General features: G+C 35.5%; 1 protein-coding gene across 4 annotated transcripts in view; it reads left to right on the top strand.

Moving 5' to 3' along the window:
- Positions 1-26,283, top strand: part of LOC149797726 (MBT domain-containing protein 1-like) — a 77,651-nt gene extending 51,368 nt beyond the window's left edge. For all 4 annotated transcript variants that reach the window (XM_089962659.1, XM_089962660.1, XM_089962661.1 and 1 more), the window contains 4 exons: positions 7,923-8,000; positions 8,422-8,616; positions 13,540-13,961; positions 16,245-26,283. In XM_089962659.1, the coding sequence (XP_089818785.1) occupies positions 7,923-8,000; positions 8,422-8,616; positions 13,540-13,961; positions 16,245-16,409 (860 nt within the window). In that variant the 3' untranslated portion in view covers positions 16,410-26,283. The remainder of the gene's footprint in view (positions 1-7,922; positions 8,001-8,421; positions 8,617-13,539; positions 13,962-16,244) is intronic.
- The last annotated feature ends 45 nt before the right edge of the window (positions 26,284-26,328 follow it).

Raw genomic sequence — 26,328 nt, 5'->3', positions numbered from 1 at the left:
GGCTGTGTTTAGAGAAAGGAGGTATGGGAAGGGTTAGTAATGTGTGCCAATATTGGACTTAACTTTGTACCTGCAATTAGAAATAAGTTATATTGGACATCTAAACAACTATTTTTAAAAGAAATGTAATAAAAAAGGATGTTGAACACATTAGCTATATATGAAGATAACTGAATATCAACATGATTAATTTTAGTACTCCTTAAAGAGAAATCTTTGTTTCTGTGAGAAAACAGGTTGTACGGTGTCTCAACTAAATATTTAACTAACACTTAACATTCAAGAAAGAACTGGTTGGATTATTAGAACACAAACTGTACTATATATAAACAACCCTTTGTTTCTCATCAGGTCTCGGGTTTCTCATCAGGTCTTAGGCTCCCTGTTATTACTCTCCATTTATGAAGAATCAAAAGATATCTGGGGACTTTGAAATTACCGGTTTAGTAGAATAACCTTTGCAAACTTTCTTTTGGATTTGGATATGAGAAGGTAGAGATTAAAGGAAGAAGCCAATTCCTATGTAATGTCCTGATTACTCCTTTCTTGTCTTCTCTTTGAACACAATATATCGGTATATCTTGGTTGAGTTGTGAAACAGCCAAATATGGATCTTGATCCTTTCTATCCACCAGCTTATCCTTCCCTTGTTGACCTACTCTACGAACAAAGACCCAGTCCCCTGACTCTGATCTGGACTTGTGGACTCATACATCTCATTGTTTTGTGCAGCCTATTTTTGTGACTCTTGGGCAGCAGCTTGAAATGCAACCTGGAGACAGTGTTTCAGTTTGGAGGCGTAAGTGGATGGACTGGCAGCTCCCTTGTTTCCTCCTGGGTCTAAGCCAAGGAAAGTGTCCTATTATTAGCCTATAATGCCATCCAAACGAGATAATGCTGGGATTAACCTGTTGCGTTGCTTGTAGTGGCATTATGGGCTTGTACTAAAGGTGCAACATGTGTCTTCCAATCCATCTTCTCATGGTTCTCCAGCATTCTGAGCATCTTCAGCGGTGTATGACTGAATAACTCAACAGCTGCTGTTCCCCATAGGGTGGTAAGTGGTTGTTCGATACCTTTTGTTACCAGCCACCTTACAGAGTTCTTTGATTGTACGACTTGTGAAGTATTTCCCATGATCACTATGGAGCCTCTCTGGAAAGCTATAATATCTGATAACAGAGTCATAGAGGGCTCACAGTGATTTGGGCAGTTTGATTTCTACATGGTCCTGCCTGGGTATACCTAGTAAAATGATTGGTTATGACTACTGTGAGGGATAGAAAGTCTATACAAACTACTTTGGCCTAGAGGCCCATATTAATATCAGTTCAACTGCTGGTCTGTTTGGAGTCTTGCATCCGATATCGGGATCGCATTGTTCGATCCAACTATAGATATCCTTTACCAAACCAGGCCAGAAAAAAAATCCATCATGCTAACCATAGGGTCTCTTGTTTACCTGGATGGCAGATATTCCGCAACTTGAAGGGCGGAATTCCTTTAATCAGATGGAATAAACAACTTGTTAACCGTCAGTGTAAGAGGTTCTGTAAAGAATGTCATCATCCATAGAGATATATTTCCATTCTTTAAGATTTTTCAGGACTTCAAGGGATTTGTTTCCCTGTCTTATGTATCTTGGTATAGAACCTTTCACCATAAGGTCAACCACTCTAGCAGTTGTCCTGTTCTTTGCTTGTTCCTTGCTCCAATCTGTATTATGGAGTTTGACAGATGTTTGAATATCCTCACCTGTAGAATGAGGATATACAGCATCTGAGATACTATCAACCAAATGAACAGAGGTAACTGCTGCATGGCAAACTGTCTTCACAACTTCCTGAAATACTTCTCTCCTATTTAATGCATTTGCATCGATTATCTTTCCAGGTAAGTTAGAAATGCCAAAATCATAGTCAGAGAAGCTAACCATCTATGCATAGTAGCATCAAATTTGGCTGTTGTTTGGATATAAGTAAGCAGGTTGATATCACTCTTGACTGGAAAACTGCTGCCATTTAGGTATTCATGAAATTTTTCAATCACAGACCATTTTAACAACAGGAATTCTAATTTGTAGGCATGATAGATGCAGGAGTTGCATAGTCAATGACTCGCAAGACGTCATTTTGCTTCTAGTATAGGACAGCTCCCAGACCAGAGGAAAATGCATCTGTATGCACCTCCAATGGCAACGAATAGTCTGTATATGCCAAATTGGGTGACGATACCAGATGTTAGATCAAAAGACCTTTGTTGAGCTGGACCGTAAGTCCACTCGACAGGTTTCTTGACCTTCTTACTTTTAGTCTTAGTACTACCATGACCTTCAAGAAGTTTGTTCATGGGCTGCACAATCTGTGCATATTCCTTGATAAAGTGTTGAAAAATCCATTAAACCCAAGGAATTGTCTTAATGCCTTACTGTTTTGAGGGACTAGCCATGTTTTGAAAGATTCAAGTTTGGTATGGTCAGATGCAATGCCTTGGTCTAATATGACATGGCCAAAGTAGGTCACAGAGGAATCCCCACTTTGAGGCATTAAGGCACAATTTATACATATCTAGATGCCGGAATACCAATTCAACTCATTCCAGGTGTTTTTCAAAGGCCTGGGAGAATATTATGATGTCATTAAGGAGTATCGGGCATTCCTTGAGATGCGTATCCCCCATACATTTCTTCACGAACCTCTGGAAGGGTGTCAGGGCATTTGTGAGATCATAGCCCATCCTATTCCACTCATAAAAGCCTATTTCCTCCACTAAAAGCTCTTTTGGGCTTACCTTCTTCTGCAACTTCAACTTGCTGAAAAAAGATCGAGCTTACTGAAGAACCTAGACAAAGCCGGTGTATCTATGGTGTCATCATACCTACGCTGCATGTTTGTGTCCTTCCTAGTTTTGCTATTTAACTTTCTCCAATCAATACAGAACCTAAGGACACCATTGGACTTATATAAAAGTGCTACATTTGAGGAATAAGGTGATTCAGATTCACAAATGATACCAGCAGATAACATTTCTTTAATGCACTGCCTGACTTCTTTGTACATGGTGGGAGGAATTCTCCAGTATGGTTCCTTAAATGGGATGTTATCTTGGGTATTTATTTTACATTGAACTCAGTTTTCCCAAGATCGCTGTTACTAGTAGTAAAGATATGCCTCAAAATAACCTAGATAATATTAAGCTTTCCCATCTGCTACTGATACTGATATCCCGAGAGTCTAAGGATACGAAGTCAGGATTGTCTGGTAATGCATGGAATTCCGATTTCAAAATTATGGTGATCATACTTCAGTCTCTATCAAGGCAGATACTGTTTTGCCCTTTACAATTATCAAGTTTCATTGTCCAATCCCACTAACCTATTTTTTAAACTTGTCATGTTCTGATTGCAGGCCTTCCCTAGTTCTTATCCTGTGCTGCCTACAACAGAGGCATTTAGATATTTGGATCCCAAAAGTAATCTTTTGGATTTGATGCTCTGTTATTCTGATTTGACTGCCCTCTACCCTGGTAACGACTAATAAAAATATTCTGACCTCTAATGGAATTACCACAGTTACTTGGTGTGGAATTATTATATGAAGTGGGAGGGATTTGTGATAGGTTACGTGTAGATTGGGGTTTAACTAATTGATAGGCCTGTAAAAGTTTAAGTTGGTGCTGGATCTGGTTGATTTTTCTTCAGTCTTTGCATCCAGGCATTTTTTCAGTCTGATTCAACTTAAAGTCTATGCTTGAAGAGGCGCCCAAAAATTTTATACATTACCTTAAGGTTCCACCAAAGTGGCAGCCCGAACTGTATTTTTAAAAATTGTCTTAGGAACAAATCCAGATTGTAGGTTCAGTTCCTATTCAACCATCCTTATATTCCTAAGTAACTCTTAATAATTTTGGATAGTGTCATATTTATAATGGGTTTGAGTTTTTAGTCTGTCAGGACTAAGGAGTTCATGTTTGGACTTACTCCGCCAGTGACCATTATCTATTGCACCTTACAGAAGAATAGACGGTAGCCAAAAGATATAACTGATTCGTGTTCTTTGTGAACAGTTGAAAAATTCTTGCATTAGCATGCCTCTATGCTAGACATCTCCAAACATCGCATCTAAATTTAAAATAATGTATTCACATATAGCATTTTCCCAAATAGACATCAATATCTTACATGCTGTACCACATAGAGACCTCCTAATGACCTTTAAAAGAGTACTGGGGTTAATATTATTGTTGGTTATAAGACAATGGACCTCAAAATTTAGACTATTTAGGTGACCACATTTTTGGCTAAGTTCTACCCCACTAGAGTTTGGTAATTTTGGACAGCTGCCATGATTTGAGAAGAGTCTGGGTACTTACTTCCCATGGATCTACTAGCCTTTGGGGTTGAGGTTTTCATAGGAGTCATCGGGATTGGAGATCTTGTAGGGGTCATTTATTCTTGTGACCTTATTCCCTTACCCTTACCACTGTTCATTACTGTATACTTGCCAGAGGCTTTTAATGCCTGTATCATCTCCTCTGCACTCACCTGTGGAAGTACTTTCTTCTCCTTCACTCATCATTAAATAAAATCATGTTTACTCGAGAGATTAAGATATAATGTATAAAAGATAGCTTGACAGTCAAACACGGAAAAATGTAGCCCTTTGCTCAAAGAAAAAATAATTTTTGTAGACACAGGCCCAGGGCTGGTGACAAAAAAATCACAAGCCGTAACTCATATTCCACAAGCCCACACTACAATTTCCATGTGCCCAAAATAACCCCTTCTTTAAATATTATGTTGTCAACAAAACCGTGTGATTGCTACACTGCTACACTTAATATGAAAAGAAAAAAACAAAATTATATTAAATTGACTTTAATCTTTATTTGGATCTCAAAATAATTTCACGTAAAGTAAAGGTTTTCCTTAATGTTCTGAGGTCAGCCATTATATACTTGCTCAAACAATGTCCCTCCTACTCCATAGGTAAACAGTGTTATGTTCATTTGCATCAGAAATATGTCTTAATTTATAGATTCTGTTTATACTTTTTTTGTTCCTGTTTAACCAGTATTTCATTATACTTTATACTAGCGTAAGCATGAGCAAAGGCAAGTTGGATTATTTCTCATTAAACTTTAACCTGAAACAGCTTGAACAATGCAATAGCAGTTAAACAAGACCTTAAAAAAATACTTCTGTGGTTTGGCTGAAATCATTTTTAGTATGGCTTTCATTTTTATCTTTACTCTGCCAAAGGACGGTTGATTTTTAATAGACTCCAACGTTAACACAACCACATTTTATCCCTTTTTTTTATACTTCCAATACTTCTAAAAGCATCCAGCATTTGGCCTAAACTCTCCAGATTACAACAGTAAAGGAATCAACAGCTTGTGTATACCTGCAAAACCTTGCATTACACGGCCATGCATTATTGCACTGGTTGCTGGAACAGTTCCAGTACCCATTAGACTGGTGTTAGCTGGTTTCAGGCACATAAATAAGTAAAATGGTATTTCAGAATTACATGTATGCTGACACTGGTTAAAGCAACCCAGGCAATCTGTTCCCCATTCATAAAGGACATACTTCACTTTGAACACAAAGTTTGCAGCTTTCGATATAAGTATGATGATTAGACAATCGTCATAAGGGTAAGGGGCATACATAGGGATAAATATTACTATTGTGACAGTTGAGAGTGAAACTTGATACTTCAGTTGGATTAATATTACAAGGCCCATGTATTTTGTTTTACTGCTTTATGGCTTTATAAAAGATAGTAGGTTACAAAAAAAAGCCATTTAGAATTCACCCAAAATCACTGTTGATAATACTTACAGATGTTTGAATCAAATGTCATACTGACCCATGACCTTTAGATGAGACAAAGTGTTGAAATTATTTTATTTTATTTAAAAATTATTGATATTCAGAATTAAATGTCCTCTGTGATATTGATTCTTTCACATTTTAATATAATTCTTGTTTAATTTTTAACTCTTGCATTTCTTTGTTTCGTGTAACTCCTGGATTCTGACATTTTGAGTAATGTATTGAAGATAACAATGCACTAAGTAAGGTATCCCTAAGAACCTCAACTTTTTTGCATAGCTATAGTTGAAAAGCACATTGAAATTACTGTCCCTCTACATAAATAACACCTGTCTATAAAGGACAGTTATATCCCTTGAATGTTCTTTATACAGAGGTTTCACTCTAGTTTATAGAGTAAGGACTTTGAATATCATATTGATTTGAGTGTAATTTCATGTGTGTTCATGGCACCAAAATATTAATGCAAGTTTTGTGCTGAAATGGCAGACAAATAAAGTTGTAAGACTGTCAGACTGCGATATGGCAGACAAATCTATTTATAATACTGTAAGAATATCTGACTCAGATATGGCTGACAGATCTAGTTATAATGCTGTGAGAATGTCCGACTCAGATATGGCTGACATATCTAGTTATAATGCTGTGAGAATGTCTGACTCAGATATGGCTGACAGATCTAGTTATAATGCTGTGAGAATGTCACTCAAATATGGCTGACAGATCTAGTTATAATGCTGTGAGAATGTCAGACTCCTGTTATAATGCTGTGAGAATGTCAGACTCAGATATGGCTGACAGATCTAGTTATAATGCTGTCAGACTATCAGACTGATGTATGGCTACCAAGACATAACACAGTTCTTGAGAAACTTTTGTTGCAAGACACAAGTCTCCCTTTTGATATTAATGTACTCTCAAACCTGTCAGTAGCTGAAAACCATCGGAAAAGACCAAACTGGCCTTTTTTTACAAGTGACCTTTGAATACAGGTTCACCTTTCAGACTTGTTCCTGAACAAATACCAAATATCATTATTATTGATAAAGTAAGAATTATCATAATGGTTACCTTTACTCAGTGGTCACCTGTTTACAACAGCTATTCTAATACCCCCTTCCCCTCAGCATATTTGTTCATAAATGTTCTTTATGTAATGGTCACCTGCCTTCAGTCGTCAGTAGCTAAGTGTTTCCTAATCAAACTTCCTTCAGTCCATTTTTTGCGACATGAGGGGGTTGTAAAAGCAAAGAAGTCTTCAGACTTCTCCATCACTGTGGATGGAAGCAGTCAGTCATAGGGTGTCATTCCCCTTCCTGCATTGTCTTCCTCCTCCCAGTGTCCCAAGCCAGTTGCCTATCTGCCTCCCTTTTCAGAGGTTTAGTCAAACATCAAAGATGATGTGGGAGTCCTTTCCACATTTAAGAAATATTATGTAGTGCATTTCTGGGAACCCCCTCCCCTATTACAGACCATATTGTTTCACCAGACCCAGGAGGTTCATTTAAAGGAAAAGGTGAACACCCTTCAAAAGAAGGACATAGTTGAGAGGGTGGCAGATGACCAAATTCTGGTTTTCATTCCTGGATGTTTTTAGTGTTTGAAAAAGCAGAAAGTATTGACTCATACTTGACCTTTCTGCCCTTGAGGTGGAAAGGACCCCTTTAGGAAGAACATTTCAAAACAGAGACTACCACCTCAGTCCTGAACACCATAAGGTTTTATGACTGGGCAGTTCTCCATAGAGCTGTATGATGTATACCTTCACATCCCTATGTACTAGCCTCACAGGAATATACCAAACTTAGAGAACCTTGATCTCATCTTGTATCAGAATTTTGTATACATGGGTAGGATGGTCATTATGTGAAGGTGCCCATTAAAGCAGGTTTGACTGTTTTGGCAGTGATGACAAAGAAGTCATTTTGACAGATGTTTGACATGAAAACATGGGTGCAGTTTGAGAAATAGATGTAGCAATATCTCAGAAACCTATGAAAGAGTTAATCTTCTTATTTGTCCATCTTATCAATGATTTAAAATTTTATATGGATCTAAAATAAGCTTTTGTTTGTTTCTGAAGCTGAAGTGCCCCATCAAGTACTGCCACAACCCAAGAAGAGGAAAGGAAAAACACAGATATATAAAGGGCCTAGAAAAAGTAAGAATCTTATTATTGCAGTTAAATTTCATTTCAGGCCCCAATGTTTGGTTTGATTTTTCAGTAGTTTTAAAATTTTCTGAGATTATTTCACAGGCAGACTCCATAAGCCATTTAAGTAATGGAGAGTACTGTGCAACATGTTATAAAGAATCTGCTGTTTACTTATAACTTTTGTTTATGCTGTGAGCTTGATATTGCTCGACTTTGCTGTGATCTTTCCCCAATTTTATAACTATATATATTCTGCTATGAGTAGTATGCAGTTTCTTTGATGCTATTCAAATGATGGAATACCATATTCGGAAGTCAATATATTGTACCTTATTATCTGTTACTTGAATATGCTACAAGAGCCACTTACAGGTGACGCATCAAGTTCCACCAATCTTTTGTTTACTATCCAGATTTCTATTTTTAGAGCGGAAGCCAAAGGTGCCATCAACGCCTCCATTGAACGCAAAGACACCCCTAGATCTGATGAGACAACGGGTCCTTGGTGCCAGGTTGGCAGAACGAGGTGGACAGCAGGTCAAGCAAGAACCTGTCTCAACCCCTGATCAAACTGTACCACAGTCCAAACATTTAGGCATCATCTTGTCCAATACTCCAACAAGTAAGAGTACAGATTTTGTCCCTTGACTAGCCACCGTGCCTTCTGTCAACATTGTTTTAATTTGTACCTTTGAGCCCATGGATACAAATAATGTCTGATTTTCTAACCTTTGGCTTGAGCTGTTGTTTCTGGCTCAGAGAGTGTAAAACAAGGCCAGGGTTAAAGCACAGAAATATTTGAAAATAACTGTTTGCCAAGCTTTCAGAAAGATGGGTTAATCATCAAGATTGGACCTATCATGGGATAATTATTGTCGCCAAATACAAGGATGGGTTTGGGGATCAGAAATTCAACTTTTTAAGGAAAGAAATGATCAGAATATTAATTTATTTTCGATTACCAGATTTGCATATAAATTTTACATTTTTAAAAAAATTAAGTGGGTACAGTTTTCAAACATTATATTAGTAAAAGATATTCATGAAAATAAAAAGAAAAATAAATTCTGTTTGCAAAGGTTATATGCTGTGGAAGGAATTTGGGTAAACTGGAATAGTGTAAGTGAACTTTGTTTAGAAATTGATATTTAGAGATAGTTACTGTTAGAACAAATATCAGCACTGAATCTCTTACGACTCTTGATAATTGCATTGGACATGAATGTTTTTTTTTTTTATTGCTGAGTCACATGATTCTTGATATTAAAAATTGCATTGGACATGAATAAAAATTTTATGGGGAATTTCTTGTCTTTTGATCAATGAATTGGACATGAACAAAATTTTGTATTGCTGAATCACTTGACTCATCATAATTGCATCATAGGACATGAATAAAGTTTGTATTGCTGCATCACTGGTCACAAGTCATCTTTCTTTGATGATTTTCTGGAGAAATTGCCAAACTGAAATACAAAATTTCAAGCAAGAAGATAGACTTCTTACAGAGAAGATTCTGTATGTGACATATATGAGGATACAAGGTATGTTAAGGAGTTGGAAGGTCAGAAAGTTGGAGGGAACTCGTTTAAATAATTGGGGTGGAGGTAGTCTAGACATTGCAAAGTGTTGTCAAGGCCATATGGGATTTTATGGTTCATCGAGTTTTTGAAAAAGTGCTTTCAGACACCCTATATATAATACTAGGATACTATTATAACAAACAAACAGAAACAGACACGTAAAGCAAAAATTTAGATATTTCTTCCATTGTGTATGTTAGAAACTATAAGAAAAACTAAATATTTTCGTTGTTTAATGATTCACTGAATGTGAGGGTGCATCATGAAAGTTAGATATTAGTTTCCGTATATTGTATACAACAAGCTATGCTACAAGGTGTAGTGTGCAAAGCTGTCCCCTGCTTCCATGATGTCTCTCTTCAGCACACCAGAAAAGTGAGGTCGACTTTGCTTTTATAGGCACCTGCCCTCTCAATCCATTTCCCCAGTAACTTTAGTGCTAATTTAGTAGTTTCTTCTTTACCCAATCAAAATTTCCCAACACCTTGAATACATTCACAACTTTGCAAATCCAACACCCCCAATCCCCCTTCGCCTTCCATCAACCTAAAAATGATGTTATAACTGTCTTAAACTGTTTTCTTCTTGCCTGGAAATGATATCAGACATTGTAGATTCTTCTTTGAAACCAGAATTGGCACCACATACTCACTATACTCACTTATTAGATGTGTTGAAAATTCCATTGCTTAACATTCCTGTCCAGTGTTGGAGCAAAGTAAAGGACTGATCTTAATATGGGGAATTATTCTCTTGATTATACTCCTTCTGAATAGAAGGTCATATCATCATGGTGTTTTCACTAAAAGACTTCTTTGTCCAAAATGAAAATAGTGCTGAAAATCTTGTTATTGCAACTCCTTCATTGCAGATAGTCATATCAGCATGGGGTTTTCATTAAAATATTTTTTTATGATGTCAGGTTGTTGTAGGGTTTAACGCCATTTTTCAGCACACGATAGGCTATACATGATATGATGTCAAGTTAGTCTTAAATAAAATGGGAGCTGATATAAGTCCAATGAGTCCACTATGGCAACCATCTTAAAAAATCTTATCACAACTCCTTCTGAACCGAGTTAAATTGATGTGGATTATTTTCACTAAAATATTTTTTATGATGTCCAGTTTGTCTTAAATGAACATGGAGCCGATCAAACATCCAGTATGGCTGCCACACAATGGCCATATTGTAAATCTTATTATTGCTAATCAACCTGAATGGTTTGTCATATCGACATGTGGTTTTCATTAAAAAGCTTACAATATCTCTTAATCCTAATTGAAAATGGTGCCAATCTTATGTCCAATATGACCACAACAGCAGCCATCTAGAAAATCTTTTCATCACTATTCCTCCTAAACAAAATGCCATATTGACATGGGGTTTTCACCAAAAGACTTCTTATGATGCCAACTTTTTCCTAATTGAAAATGGTGCTGATCTGATGTCAAATATGACTGCCACAGTGGCCAGCTTCAAAATCTTATCATTACTTCTTCTGAATGAACTGTCATATCGTCATGGGATTTTCACAAAAAGATTCTAATAGTTTGTTTACCTTAAATTAAAATGGTACCGATCTGAAGTCCAGCATATGGCCATCTTAAAAATCTTGTTTAAGCTACTTCATTTAAAAGGAAATTCTTATTGACATAGGGTTTTCATCAGAGTTCTACTTGGTCTCAGTGAAAATGACTAACCATCAATATGGTCACCATGAAGTTGAATCTTGAGAATATTGTTATCTCTACTCCCAAATAGATAGCTATATCAGCATGTGATTTTCACCACTAGACTGCTTATAATACCTATTTAGGCCTAAATGAAACTGGAGCCAGTCATACATCCAATGAAAATCTTTTTGTCACTATCTCCCCCTGATATGGGGTTTTGACAAAAGTATTTATATCGATGTCTAGTTTGTTCTCAATGAAAATGGTGCCAATCTGACATATAATATGTCTTCCACAGCAGTTAAGTTGAAAATCTTGTTGCTGCTAAAGAATATCAGAGATGGTTTCAACATTCAGCAGTGAAAAGGAAGAAATGGTCTCATCAGTCCTTCATGGGATTCTTGTTCATATAACCTTAGCAGTTTCCTTTAGGATAAGTGAATTGCATGCCATGTCAGTTGACCTGAAGCATTTCAAGTTTCACTCAGACGGTTTGGTTGGTGTGATGATGAACCCAGTCTCATTGTGGAGAACATTTGCCATTTGGAGAAATATTGACCTTTTGAATTATTTGTAGATTTACATTTTTTTTGGTGTGAAAATTACTCATTCTGAATTATATTGATGAAATTTAGGAAAATCACAATTTTGTGGAATAAATTTCATGACATAAACTTTTGAACAGGGTTTATCTGTGTAGAGATAGATATGGACAGAGTACCAACACAGTAGACAGTAGTCATTTATAAGCAACCACTTGATTGGGTTGTAATTAGAAGAAGAATGGCAGGGGAGATATGGAAAAGAAGAAGCAGATAACACATAGTGACTAATGTTTAGTTATTATTTTGGTAAAATATGTTTAAGGAATTCATATTTTTGGAATTGGCAGAACGAATTAATGATATATTGTTATAAGACCTTCATTGTTTCTGTCTGTATACAGGTATTTATTAGGTTTATTGGAAGGTGCAATATGAACATGAAGCTTTTTTATTTTCAATGAACATGTTCTAGATTGGATGCCTTAATTCTTCAAAATTGCTGCTAGGATGCCAGATAAGCATGCCCAATGATTGAAACCTTTGTGTCACTGAGTTGTCACCTGATAACCGTCCTTGATTTTTACTCAGCATACTTGGGCATCTCACACGATCAGATATCTGCTCATAAAATTAGAGCCATCTCTGTGTGTTTCCCTTTTCAGTTCAATGTTTCATGTCAGGACATCATTGAATTTGTTGGCTGGCATGTGCAATAAACCATATCAAATTTCCTCGTGATCTAGTGTTGCAGGGAAGAGAATTGAACCTGATGAGTCATCTGGTGGCTACCCAGGAGACCACCAGACTTAACTGCAGCACAATCTTATAATTAACATTGAATTTATAACTTTCACTAAATCACTAAATTTGCCTGAACATTTTCTAGCATAAGGAAATACCACTCATTTCTTGTTACCTTTTTGTGTAAGGTTTGTGGTTTTTGTGTCACTAGCTTCTCTCTCAGATGTGGTGCCCATGAGGAAAGTAGTTTTGTTTAAATATCTGTCAGATGAGGATACAAGTCCTGTTATCCTCTGAAGGAGAACTATGGCAAAGGTTGGATGCTCAGCACTTCCTCTTCCTCTTATTACCTGGTCTCCTAATGTTAATGTGATCATGTAATATATTCATTAGAGAAAGGAAATTTTCATCATGAATTATGTTTCTGAATGAATAATTGTCCAGTGACATTATGATTCAGCCCTCCAAACGTCCTTACGAATGCATGAATCCTCATTTGTGTATCGCTGAACCTGAAGCCTATTAATAGTATTTGAGCATCTGTATGGTTATAGGTGGGAGAGACTAACTTTATTTTACCTCTTTAGGAGGGCTGGATTTGAGAGGTTGTGGAAGTTAATTTCTAACCTTAATATGTGCTAATGTTTCTTGAGAATCATATACTATTCTTTTTTTAAAATTCCTTTCCCAAAATATTGTGAAATCAGTTGGAAATTTTTGTACAATATGGCAACAAGTATTGGACAGGAAATACAACAGGAAAATGTTGTAATCTAAAAGTTTTGAAGGGTCAATAAGTTAAAGTTAATCTTCATACAGAAGCAAGAGATACATTTTGAATATAGCAAACAGAATATAATCTTTTCAGAAGTTTATGTCACGTTACCAGTTTATGATAATCATACTTGGATTAAATGTTTGAATATTAACATTTTTCTCATTCCTTCCTGTATATTATGATGGCTAATTACTTTGTTCATACCTTAACTTTGCTTGCAGTCAAAATTGAGCCACCAGATGTCAAAGAAGAACCCATGGATTCAGGCTTCATTGTTAATGCAAGATCTGTGACTGTTACGCAGTCCAATTCTGCCACTATGCAATCAAATCCCGTTCCTGTCATGCAGAGTGCTCTCCTGGAGATAATGACTTCCAGCCAAACGAAACCAGGGATGCTAACACAGGCACAGTCCAATATGATGGCCAAAGGTCTGGCAATCGGTCCAGTCAACTCCACAACCATTCTAAATCAAGGAGCTAGTCAGGCAGTGAATCAGTCCAACACAGGAAGTGAAACACACACTCTGTACTTAACCCAACGACATCAGACAATAAGTCCTGAGCAGTGGACTGTGCTAGATGTTTGCCAGTTTCTGAAATATAATGATTGTGGTGCATATTTAGATACCTTCCATAAGAAGGTAAGAATTTATTATCACTTTTTAAAAAAAAATACATGGATTTTATGGTGGTTTTATTTTCGATATGTTAGAGGAAGAATCTGCAGGGCTACAAATATTACTGGATAAGGTTTCCACTAAAAATTTGATTTTTAAAACCACTTTCTGCTACTTACGATTTATAGGTTTAAAGGAATATCTAGTGACTGTTTGTGAGTTTGAACATTTTTTTATGAGAATTGTGCTCGTCTCAAACAAGTTGTTTTTTAGCACAGAAAGATTATTCTTAAGTGGCACTTAAATCAGAAATTACAAATCTGGAAATGCATACTATAATGTTTCAGGTTTCAACCAGGTGCAGTTTATTAAATATTCCTAGTATGGATGTTTTACCACATATATTTGCATAGGCCCTGTTCTGCTGCTGCACAATGTGTCTGGCAGATCTGGGTCTCTGCAGTTTGGTAGAGTGGTGAATTAAACAAAACAACAGTGACCCTGATCTAATGGTGCATTTATGCAACAGCAAGTCACTGTTTTAGGTTGCTCTTGAATTTTATTGTTACTCACAGTGTGCAGTCTGAAATATACCTAGTATTTGCAGATATGTGCTAATATGATGCACTAAGTTTGTGACTAGTAGAGAGATGCCAACAATTCCAGATTACACTTTTAATTGAAAATTCTGCAATATGAATTGATTGAAATTCCAAGAAAAATAAATTTGGAAGGTACAGTATTGAACTGGCAGTTTCTGTGAGGAGAAAAGTACTTCATCATGAATGAAATAAACTGATACATAGACTATTGTATTGTTTCTCTATGTGAAGAACAATGTAGATATCAAGAAATAGGTCTCAGACAGTTAATTTGTGAAAAATGGTAGCAGAAATGATGGGAAAGGAAGATGTTGATAATTTGTGAGGAAAACCAAATATTTATAGTCATTATTTTTGGCCCATTTGTTTACCTTCAGACCATAATTTGGTAATAACTATACAGGTATGTTTGGGCAAATACAAGAGGTAGTATGACTGTATAGAAGTTTGTTACTTCTGACAAATGTGCAACCAGTTTTGGAAGGGCATTGTTACTTTTAACAAATGTGCTACCCATTCTAGAAAGGCTACTTAGATTATAAAAAATTTGCACTAGGATTCTTGATAATCATCCTGACAAGTTTCCATCTCAGCTTATAAAACGTTGATAAAAGAAAATATATGCCAATGAAAAATTGCTTTATTCATTGAGGCTGGATTAAAAAGATTGTCCTATTTACAGTTATAAAAGTTACTGTGGTTTTATTTATTTTTGTGGGTAGAATTTATTTGTTTATTTTTTTAAAAATTTTTTTTAAAAACATTTTTATGGGTAGTTAAATTTGTGATGAACATAAGTATAATATATTGATGCCATTAAAACCTTGTCAATGAAGCCGATTCAGTCAGAAGGGATAATTGAGGCTGTCACGAAATTGTTTGAATGGTAAATTGCTTCATTAAGAGCTGTTACCAATAGAAGATGCTTTGGTCAAGCGAAACTATGGAAACATGTTCCACTATCTGAAAACTTATATAAACGTACTGTCTTTGATTGTTCAAACAGAAATTCTTTCTTAGTTTAAAGTGATTTCTTTAAATATCAGTTTTTAAACGGGTGCTGATGCAGGAGCCATATCTCGATCAGTCATTGAAACTGTCGCTGTTTACATGAAACATCATCTCATCTGGGTGATGTATTACATCATTTAATCTTGTCATTGACTCGAATCACTTTTCAAAATTTTGGGAAAGCCTCATTTTGGCATTACAGTGAAAACCACACCCTCATTTGGTGGTGATGTCACAGAGCCACACAAGAAATCTGGTTCAGCATGACTACCACTCCAGCTTCCATCAGAGATCCTTGCTGATGCTAAACATCTCTGTAGTCACAGAGTTCCTGTGTTTGTTTTTAATGGTTCAAAATTGGAGAATTTATTTGCAGGAATGACTTATTTATCTTACAAAAGAAACTGACCAGTAAATATTTAAAATTGAATACTGTGATAAAGTCAAAGAAGTGACAATGCAAGCTAAGATAATAATGTGACCTTTTCAGTGTCCAGTTTTTCTTTCTCACAAGCTGAAGGCCGCCACTTCAGAAGAAGGCCAAGAAAAGTTTGATTAAGCATGTGAGAAACAAAACTGTAATGCTGAAAGTTATTGCATCATGTCATATGTCTTACTGACATTCTAGGAAATAATATACATTCTATGTTCATAAAACCTGTTTTTAATGTGTAATTCTTTGCTTTCTTTGCAGAGTATTGATGGCAAGACTTTCTTGTCCTTAACTAAGGAGATGATTGTGAACTTGACGGGCATGAAAGTTGGCTCATCGTTAAAGGTCTATGAGCTGATACAGATATTGAAGAGCAAGATGACTTCCCAGGAGGCCAGTCAGCACATGTCTGCCCTGAGTTCCTAGCTTCTGCTTACAAAATATGAAAGCGAACAGTTTTTTTTGTGACTTGTCGATATTTTAATAAAGTTGTATAATATTTGAAAAGTAACCATGGATGAAATTTTACTGGTTTGTACTAGTGGGTACCATTAGTAGTGTCATAGTGATTCAAAAGAATCAAAGGTTGGTCATAAAAGCTAAATGACCAAGTGTCCAGTTGAGGTTTGTCATAATTAGTTATAAAAGAATTTTGTGTTTAAAACTTTCTTTTTAATATTTTTACTGCATTGCAACCCTATCATTATTGTCAGACCTGCACTCTAGATTGTTACCAACATTAAAGTTCTTTTTCAGATTTAGTGCCATGTTAATTTCTAGCTTTAAAAAAATGGTGGCTTGACAAACGCATCTCTTGTTATTTAATCAGTGATACTGATACAATTATTGATTGAACTATTGGTTCAGCTATTAATGATAACTTGGATACAGTGATAATGTACAAAAATGATGATCATCTCTTGGCTTGGAAACAAAATTCCAGCAGAAATGCCAATGATTTAAAAAATATTGATATATACATTTTTCTGTATAATTATAAATGTGTTATAATGAACTACCTTCTGGAAAAGTATATTTTATAAACTTAAAAAAGCTCCAGATTAAAATATTCCTTCATATTTTATAATAACACAACTCCTAACAATGTTATGGATGACAAATGTGCCATAAACTGTATAACGTTTTGTTAAGATATCTTCCTGGAAAAGTAAAATATAGAAATGGTATATAAGTGAACACCTATTGCTCTTTAGCATACTAGAAGAACCACTACATGATGTGTATCAACACAATGTTTAACTTTAAACAACACAATACAACATTGCTAGGCATGTGAAAATGACTTTGTCCGTTAAAAAGAAAGACGGATATCCCCAGCTGATGAAAAGTGATAGTTGATGGGTTCAGATGATCTAATCATCAATCTGTAACTTTTTACAGATTCTTGACACTATTTGTCCTGCCAGTTTTTTTTAGGATTTAATAATATGTAGAAATATAACTTAAAAATCCCATCATACAGTGAATGGTCATTGAAAGAAGGGCAATTTTAGAGACGTATTCAAGAATTTGGGTATTAATGACCATGTCTTCTCACTTCAGTGACTAAAATTGATACCATTCAATGGTCCACTTTGAAACTGAGTACATGTTTAAATCATGCTATTGATTTCTGATGAGTGCGATGTAAGTGCTTGACTCGTAGATCAACTGCAGTTATACAGCCGTTGCTAAGTAATGCTTTGCAGTTGAGTCATGAGACACTTTAATTGATTGTGTGGTTACAAAAACTATTTTACCATGTGCAGTTGGAGAGGTTACACAATTGGCAGGCATGCAGTTTTTGGTATTGTTTTATTTGATGCATACGGTTCTAATGCCTACACTGTAGTCCCATTGTCATAACACACATTCACTGCCATTATGCCAATATTGAAGATAACTGTGTTGTATTTTTATTCATTAAATGTATTTATCACATCCTAGTTTGTTGAAATGTTATCAAGAGTCTTTTGTTCAATAGTGTTCTCAAATTGAACTCTTAAAGCTGAAAATCTCTGACTTACAAATCCAGAGGAAATCCTTGGAGAACTCGATGCTATTAAATGTGTGAAATCACAATATTTTGCTTTTTAAAAACAATTCAGCTTAATGCAAAAATGCCAACATAGAATCCATTTTGAATGTATGTATAGGTACATGTACTTTTTTGTGACAGACTTAGAGATCAAGTCATTTTTAGAGACTTTTTATTAGATATATAGACATCATTCTGCCTGTGAAAGATGATGAATAATACTAAATTGTTTTTGGTCTTTCTTTTACTTGTATATAGTTTATGTAGTTGGTATATATGTATTTTCAAATGAGCCATTTGTCAAACTATTATAATAGATTTATTTTACAAAGAGAAAAAAAGATGTATATTTTCAGAGGTGGTTCTTGTTAAAATATGTTATTGACAGGTTTTAAATGGCACTTTGAACACAGTGCTCCTGCACTCTCCTGATTTTTAAAGGGGTCCTGGAATCCAGGTGGAATTTGAATTCAAGGACAATACTCTAGAAACCTCCATGAAAATTACTATTTTTTTTCATAAAATATCCTGGAATTTTATATTAAAAAGTTAAATTGAAAGATTTTTTAAAGAGATAATACATTATTTTTTCCACTGCAATTTTGCAGTTAACAATTTTGCAAGCCATGGATGAGCCTGAATACTAAGGTTTGCACATATGCCTTCAACTGCGGTATAGTGTCTTTAATCAAACTATCAGACTTTTAAAATGGCTTCTGAAATTTGTCATTTTCTCCTTAAAGTCTCCCAGAAAACCCATGGAAAATAAAAATCATTTTGGTGCAGGAACCTTGAACACATTATGGGTATGTAGTTGGCTGAGGAAATGGAACTAGAACCTTTCCCAGAAACACTCAAATGTCGACTGTTCAGTTGGATATTGAAGCTTCCCCTCTATGCAAGATATGTGTTTGCTGTAGATATGGGGTTTCAACCATCTGGCCTGCCAAGCTGTATCCTGTGGCTCATAAAATGATTAGCTTCACAAGGTGTCATGAGAGATAACAAAGGTGTTGCAGCCCTAGGCCTATCAAAAATTTCCTCGTATGGCCCTCCGGGTGGTTTAAGTTTGAGACCCCTGGTGTAGATGTCTAGTTAGGTTTTACTTTTTTCTTTGGTCTGTTATTTGGTAGAATATGAACAGTTGTCAGGTAAAAGGGATTTTTAGGAACTCTGTTCATCATTGCTTCTCCCACTCGGCTTGAAATATTTTATTAAAATTGTGTGGTTGGTGCAGATGCGCAGCAAGTTTCTCCATCAGATTCATTACCCAATCACTTTAACGTTAGGGAATTAATTCTACTTCCTTCAGAATCCAGTCTTCCCATATACATGAAGAAAAAAACAGGATAACAAGACATAACCCAACAAGCATTATCATCCTGGCGAAATGGAGTCGCTCTCTATATTCTGATTTCACACAGGAACAGATATGACTGATAATGATATTGGCTCATGAAATGTGAGCTTTATCTGCATGTTTTGCCTTGACTTTTAATGCAATCTCAGCTAAAGACAGACCTGCCAACTCTTACAATTTTGCCGTTAAGTCTTACAAAAATTACCCTTAAAATATGGCATACTAGCAGAAACTACTGAAAAATGATCATTGCCAAAAGCTCCGGAGAATTGGTTCATCCATGTTTTATTTGGATCCGGGTTTCATCTTAGAAATAGTGGAATTAATCAGGGAACCAGATTAACTTTACAGCAGAATCCCCAGACGCTTTAAACTACAGCTATTTGTTCATGCGAGGTGTATGCATAGTCAAACTGTCGATTATAGAATTTTTGAAAATGGCATCCAGATTGCAATACGTGTTTAAGATGAAAGAGTAAATAAGCTTTTGAAAAGTGTTAATAATCAACACAAGAATAAAAAGGAGTATTCAGATTCTTGTGAATAAAAACTGGAAAGGACACAGTTATGTTTATTGGACATCACATGCCAATTGGAGTATGTCTCATGGTGGGAGATATGACTGCCATCGTCATGTGGAATGGAAAAGAATTTCCATAGAATTATGTCAAGTTGAGAGATAGCAATAAGCCATTGAGCTGCATAGAGTTTGGAACTAAAGTTTGTGCAACTGTACTAGTGGTAAATAAAGTCTGTGTGTACTTTACAAACTTTTCAGTTGAACATGATGTTTATCGTCGATGTGTCGAACTTTTCATTACGTTTTCCAGCTTTACAATAGGAGTTATTGATATTTTGTTACACCTTACAGAAAACTGGTCAGTCTTACGGAAAAAAATTAAGTGCCTTAGACGGACTCGTCAGGGTTGGTAGGTCTATAAAGACCATGGAATCAGTTGGCATGTCCAGTCCACTTTTCCATTTTCTATTTGTGTGACGTGGCCTCACAAACTGAAGTTGAATCTTATTGGTCCTTTGGTTGCTGCCCAGACAGACCATGACATTCTTGACACAATCACATTCTCTGGTAGAATCAGTCAGCTTGCCCTCGATTTGCCCAAGAAACCTTTCTTTGTGATTTTTTTTCAAGTTCAGGAGACTACAGGGTATATCCCTACACAGGTTTATACACTTGTACTCGGTTGTGTTGGAATCCTACAACGTACATTTAGGTAGAGGATGGATACTCATTTCCTCTTGCCTATTCTCCTAATGTTGATTTTATTTATTTTCACGTCTACAGGAGGGCTGGTAGCAGAAGAAATCTAACCTTAATGTGATTGGGTGAATATTTTTATAGAAACATAATTTACTATATCATTTCCATTATGCTATTTTTTGTTTGACTATTTTATCTGAAATTTCTTGATAAATTGCAAGAAAAAATTAGGTACCATATATACTAGCTTATGAGTTTAGTCCAACTGCAAACTGCACAGACCCATATCTGCCATTTCATAATGTGCTGGCAGCTCTGGGTATGTGCAGTTTGTTAGGAGTAATCAGATACTCATTTCCTCTTGCCTATTCTCCTAATGTTGATTTTATTTATTTTCACGTCTACAGGAGGGCTGGTAGCAGAAGAAATCTAACCTTAATGTGATTGGGTGAATATTTTTATAGAAACATAATTTACTATATCATTTCCATTATGCTATTTTTTGTTTGACTATTTTATCTGAAATTTCTTGATAAATTGCAAGAAAAAATTAGGTACCATATATACTAGCTTATGAGTTTAGTCCAACTGCAAACTGCACAGACCCATATCTGCCATTTCATAATGTGCTGGCAGCTCTGGGTATGTGCAGTTTGTTAGGAGTAATCAGTAGAACAAAGAACATAGACACTTATCTGCAGGTGCATTATGCTACAGTAGAACATGATCTTTGTTGTTTGCAGTTCTAACTCTACTTATAAGTGAGCATACATGGTAGTTAGAGATCTTGGCTCATTATTGCCTTTTCACTTGCAACATTTGAAGGATTTTATTGAAACTTTAGGCTAGATATGTGCTTAGTATTGATGCACTATAAGGTTTAGCTTTTTTCTAGAACTTTGTAGATTAAACAAATTTTGGTTTAGTTGCACAAAAAGTGTTTTTGTTTCCTGTACCAGAGATTTCAGGGTAATTTTATTAAACACTTGTTGAAAAAAGGGATTATTTTGGGAAGTCAGGTTTAAGACCTCTTTGCTAACCTAGGTTCCAATGTATTAACCTATCTACACAGTGTATTAACCTATCTACACCTTGGTGGCTCAGTCAGATATTTCAGTACTCTAGGTCTATTAATTTCATTTAATGCAGCGGCAGATCACTGCGTTCGATCAAAATCAGGTTCAGATTTGAACATTGTTCCTGTATTATTGAGACAAGGGGAGCACACAACTGGAACGGACTCCTAAATGAGCAGTTTTCCACTGCCAGTGCATGTTTGCACAAATACATCCTTTCCTTCAATACACCTGTAATGGCTTCTCACTGGTATGTAGTCATACTTTTGATGTTAAACTTGCAAGTTTTCTTTTTGAAGCCTCAACTTCTTTCAGCCAATGTACAATGCTGTCCTGTTACACATTATTGGTTAGTTGGAATTACTTACTAATGGGAGAAAACTTGTGCAATCCAATAGATGTTGCCAGGACAAAGCACACTGAAATATATGATCGATCTACCAAGGTATAAATAGGTTAACATATTGGAGCCTTGGCTAGCAAAGATGGCTTTAAGAATGAATCTTTACATCATTTTGCTTTGTAAGCTGCCTAATGAAAAAACATATTCAGAAGAATGTGCCTTAAGTTCAGAGATAGTTTGATTGGATGTGGTGGTCTATGTAGATCATGTTTGATTGGATGTGGTGGTCTGTGTAGGTCAAGTTTGATTGGATGTGGTGGTCTGTGTAGATCATGTTTGATTGGATGTGGTGGTCTGTGTAGGTCAAGTTTGATTGGATGTGGTGGTCTGTGTAGATCATGTTTGATTGGATGTGGTGGTCTGTGTAGATCAAGTTTGATTGGATGTGGTGGTCTATGTCGATCAAGTTTGATTGGATGTGGTGGTCAATGTAGATCAAGTTTGATTGGATGTGGTGGTCAGTTTAGATCAAGTTTGATTGGATGTGGTGGTCTATGTAGATCAAGTTTGATTGTTTGGCTAGACTTTAGCTTAACTGGTTGTAAAGCCAAGTGTACTTAGGGTTTTGCCCTACTGCTTGAACTTGTTGTCATGGCATACTTTATACATCCAAAGGGCTGGATCAGTTTTAATCACACTTAGTAGAAATGTTCTTTGGGATTTGTGCTACAAAAATTGCCTGGGTAGCTCCACTATCAATTGGAAATGTCATCATGACATGATGTACCCATTTTTTTTGTTTAGGGTGGCTCAACTAGCAGTCATGGGACTTTCATAGCAACTCAAATGGAAAACCTATTTTGGTCTTCTTGAATATTTCCTTGCACATGCTCATGAATGGCTGAGCCTGATTTGATGAAAAAGTTGTAGAGCGTGCCCTATCAAATGTATGTCTCTCCTTGCAGTTGTGTGGCTTCCATTGCAGACATAACAAAAATCTGTTTTAATTTTTTTCCTCAGAACAGCCATACCAATTTTGATCAAACATGGTTGTAATGGATTTTTTTTTAGGACTTGCTCTTTCCAAATTAGTTTGGCTTGACCACTAATAATGGTCTGGCTCTCATAGCAGCAAGATGGGAAACCTTCAGATATACTTGTCTAATAGAATGACCTTCTCCAAAACTGCTTTGCCATACCAGATAAAATGTGATAGGTAGAATCCAAACATATATACCATTTACATTTATACAAAAGACGCCACTGTACCCTCTAGCCAAGCTTAAGTTTCTCAGAGGAAAAACAAAGTTGAACATGTCACAGATGAATGGAAATTAAACTAACATAGGCATTTTTCAACCCAAAGCACCTCTCTTCTTTTTTATTGTTAACAAGTTTGACTAATGTATGCTATTGGGTTGATATCAGGCTTACTTGGATCTCTTGTTTGCCTCATAGTGGTCACAGGCAAATACATTTTTCCACTGAATCCTTGTTATATTACGGAAGAACTATTTTGAAATATACTTGCCTCGTCGTGCATTTCCATTCAACCTGGAACATTTGATAAAATGAATCTATTTTAATTCTTGGTTCTTTGCATTCTTTTACTGATAGCTTTACATGGTATGCTCAAGTTTGTACAGTACCCTAATATTGCATCGCTAATCATCTTTGGCTGTCTGTGCTGCAATTTCCTTGTTTCTGAATAGTATGTTAAAACCTGCTTAACCAGTCATTGCTTGTACGAGTAAAATTATATGACCATTGCGACCCAGCATGGCCTTTCAGCACTGTTAAATAAGCCAGAGAAAAATTTCACATTTAAAGAGGCACTTTCATTTATGTGTTGGAGATATTTGCATTGTTTTATTGATTTTATTTTTGTTCATGCATACTCATGAAAAAAATGAGGAAGACTCCACACAGGCAGCCATGGGTGATAAAGTAGTGTAGCGAATTGTTGCCCATTCTTTGCAATGATGGCGGTATTCATGAACAGTTTAATCTTTGATAATTCCATAATTATCACTGACTTCATGAAGTTTCTCAGTATGTTTTAGATTCATTTGGCCTTTATTGTGCATTCTGTAGATAACAAGAAGTTGGTTTCAACCTTTCACTGGTGGCAGTGTCAATGTTATAGCTTGGTGTTTAATTTTTTTGATAACATTATCTAAATTCTTAAACACTGGGGGAGGTTACATCAAAGCACCAGAGGTCACAAATGAAAGAGGTTTTCATGAAACCCTTTCTCTGAAAAAATGTGATTGGTTTACCTGTCATCCAGCACTAAATTTAAGTCTGCCAGTCAGTGAGTTGAAACAGTATAGAAAGTGGTATGTTACTTCTATGCAGAAAGTGGGTGGAAATGTTTTAATTGTATGTGTATATGGTGCAGCTTTGCCATTTTTTAAATGTCTCAAAGTTTTGTCCCATAAAATCAGATTTTTTTCTGAAATTTTATATACTTCATTACTGTTGTTAAGTCTTCATCACCAGAGAGCAAGACAAAGTTGTCATTTTTCAGACTGTAGTGATGCTATTGATGTCAGTAATAACATTTTTTGAAAGACACACATGAGGAGATAATATAACATAGTAGTCAACAGGCAAGATCTAGCTTTCCATGAAATAATTTTTTGTTTTATTTTCATTAAAAATTATTGCTGAAAATTTATATTTTTCCATAATTCATAAAGTTAGGCATTACACAACTTTATTAACTCGTATCATAGATTAGTTATTTTGTGGCTTTATTACTAAGTAAATGAGAGCTTATTACCTTTACTGAGTAGGCCTGGTCTTGGATCGAATCACTACCCTTGGATTACATAGGGGAGTAGAGAACACAGAATGTTCAACATTTGAAAGTTTTAAAAAATATCACTTGAGTAGGATCTGAAATTTCGTGTTACTGTGGCTATATTTTTCTCCATCTTTTATATCTATCAAATATTTGATATGTAAAACATATTTGTGAACAATGGGCAAGCATTTCTGCTACAAACAGTTGTTTGGAATTGTTTACTTGTTTTTTAAAAGCTTGTCTTGCACAGCTAGCTTTATGTTGTTAATATGTTGGAAGTAAGAATATATTTTGTATTTTGTTCATTTTCAATGATGCTTTTTCTTGTCAATTAAAGTAGGGGTAGTAGATTTTGTTTTAAATAATTAAAACACAGTTAATTTAAAAATGTCATATCTCTGATATTGTGGCAATAACTTGATGTAAATTGGTGATGTCTACTTGCTTCCATTCTAGATTTCCTGAATCAATTTTTGATGTGACTGAACATATAATAGCATGTCAGGTTAATGCTATGGATTCAGTATTCAGCCAAAATGTAAAATCTCATGGAAATTATTTTTATACATTTTGCTTTAGGGAAGATACATTCCCAAATAACTTTGCCTCATTAACTGAAACAACTCTGTCCTGTCCATTTGCCTCATTGATTTTGATTAGTGTTTGAATTTATATTGGTTTTGTTTGTACTGGTTTTTCTGTGTTGATTTAGTGTCCACTGTCTATCTATATTTCTTTAAACAGTTCCACTTCACTGCCCTTTGACAGCTCATGTCTGATATTGGATTAATGATGAGTCTCTTTTCACCAAATTTAAGATTTAAATATAAAATCCTATTCTTTGACTGAGAAATGACAATTATGGGCAAACTTATGAGGGTACAAGAAATCCAGCCTTGCTCAGGTACATTATGACCATGAATCATATTGTCCTTAAATCATCCACCATTGTTTTCTCTTAGCAGATTTTGTACTTCTCTATATACTGGTAGTGAACTATTATTTTATTGGGCTGGGGTGAGGGAATCTCGGGTAAATTTCAACCAAGATTTATATTTCCAGCATTTGGTGACAAACATTTCCCAAATTATAGATGAATAAACATATCAAGATTAAACTTATACAAGCCTTTAAGATCCCCCAACACAAACACACACACATGCAGACATGAACACACAAAGTGGCAGTTTATTCTGTTAATAAATTCAATATCATGCATACATTGTTTCTACAGTTTTACTCTCAGTTCATTTTACAGGAGAGGCAGAATTAATTCAGATGTGTTATTGATTGTAGGCCTAGGCAGTTTTTGTCATTTCAGAGGTGTAAAATTGGTGTATTAAGAGCCCATATATCTCTCCCTTACATGATTATTTAAAGTAATAATCATACATGATCATGCTATGTAAATCATCTTTTTGTACATTTCATGGGAAAAATAAAAAGTTTGTTTAACTCTTGTGTTGATTCTGTTTCCAATACTATGATTTGTTGGATAAA

The sequence above is a fragment of the Sinohyriopsis cumingii genome, chromosome 6 (genome assembly GCF_028554795.1).
Source record: "Sinohyriopsis cumingii isolate HCF-2022 chromosome 6, ASM2855479v2, whole genome shotgun sequence".
Classification (NCBI taxonomy): domain Eukaryota; kingdom Metazoa; phylum Mollusca; class Bivalvia; order Unionida; family Unionidae; genus Sinohyriopsis; species Sinohyriopsis cumingii.
The sequence above is the reverse complement of the archived record's forward strand: the minus strand, read 5'-3'. Positions and strand labels throughout refer to the sequence as shown.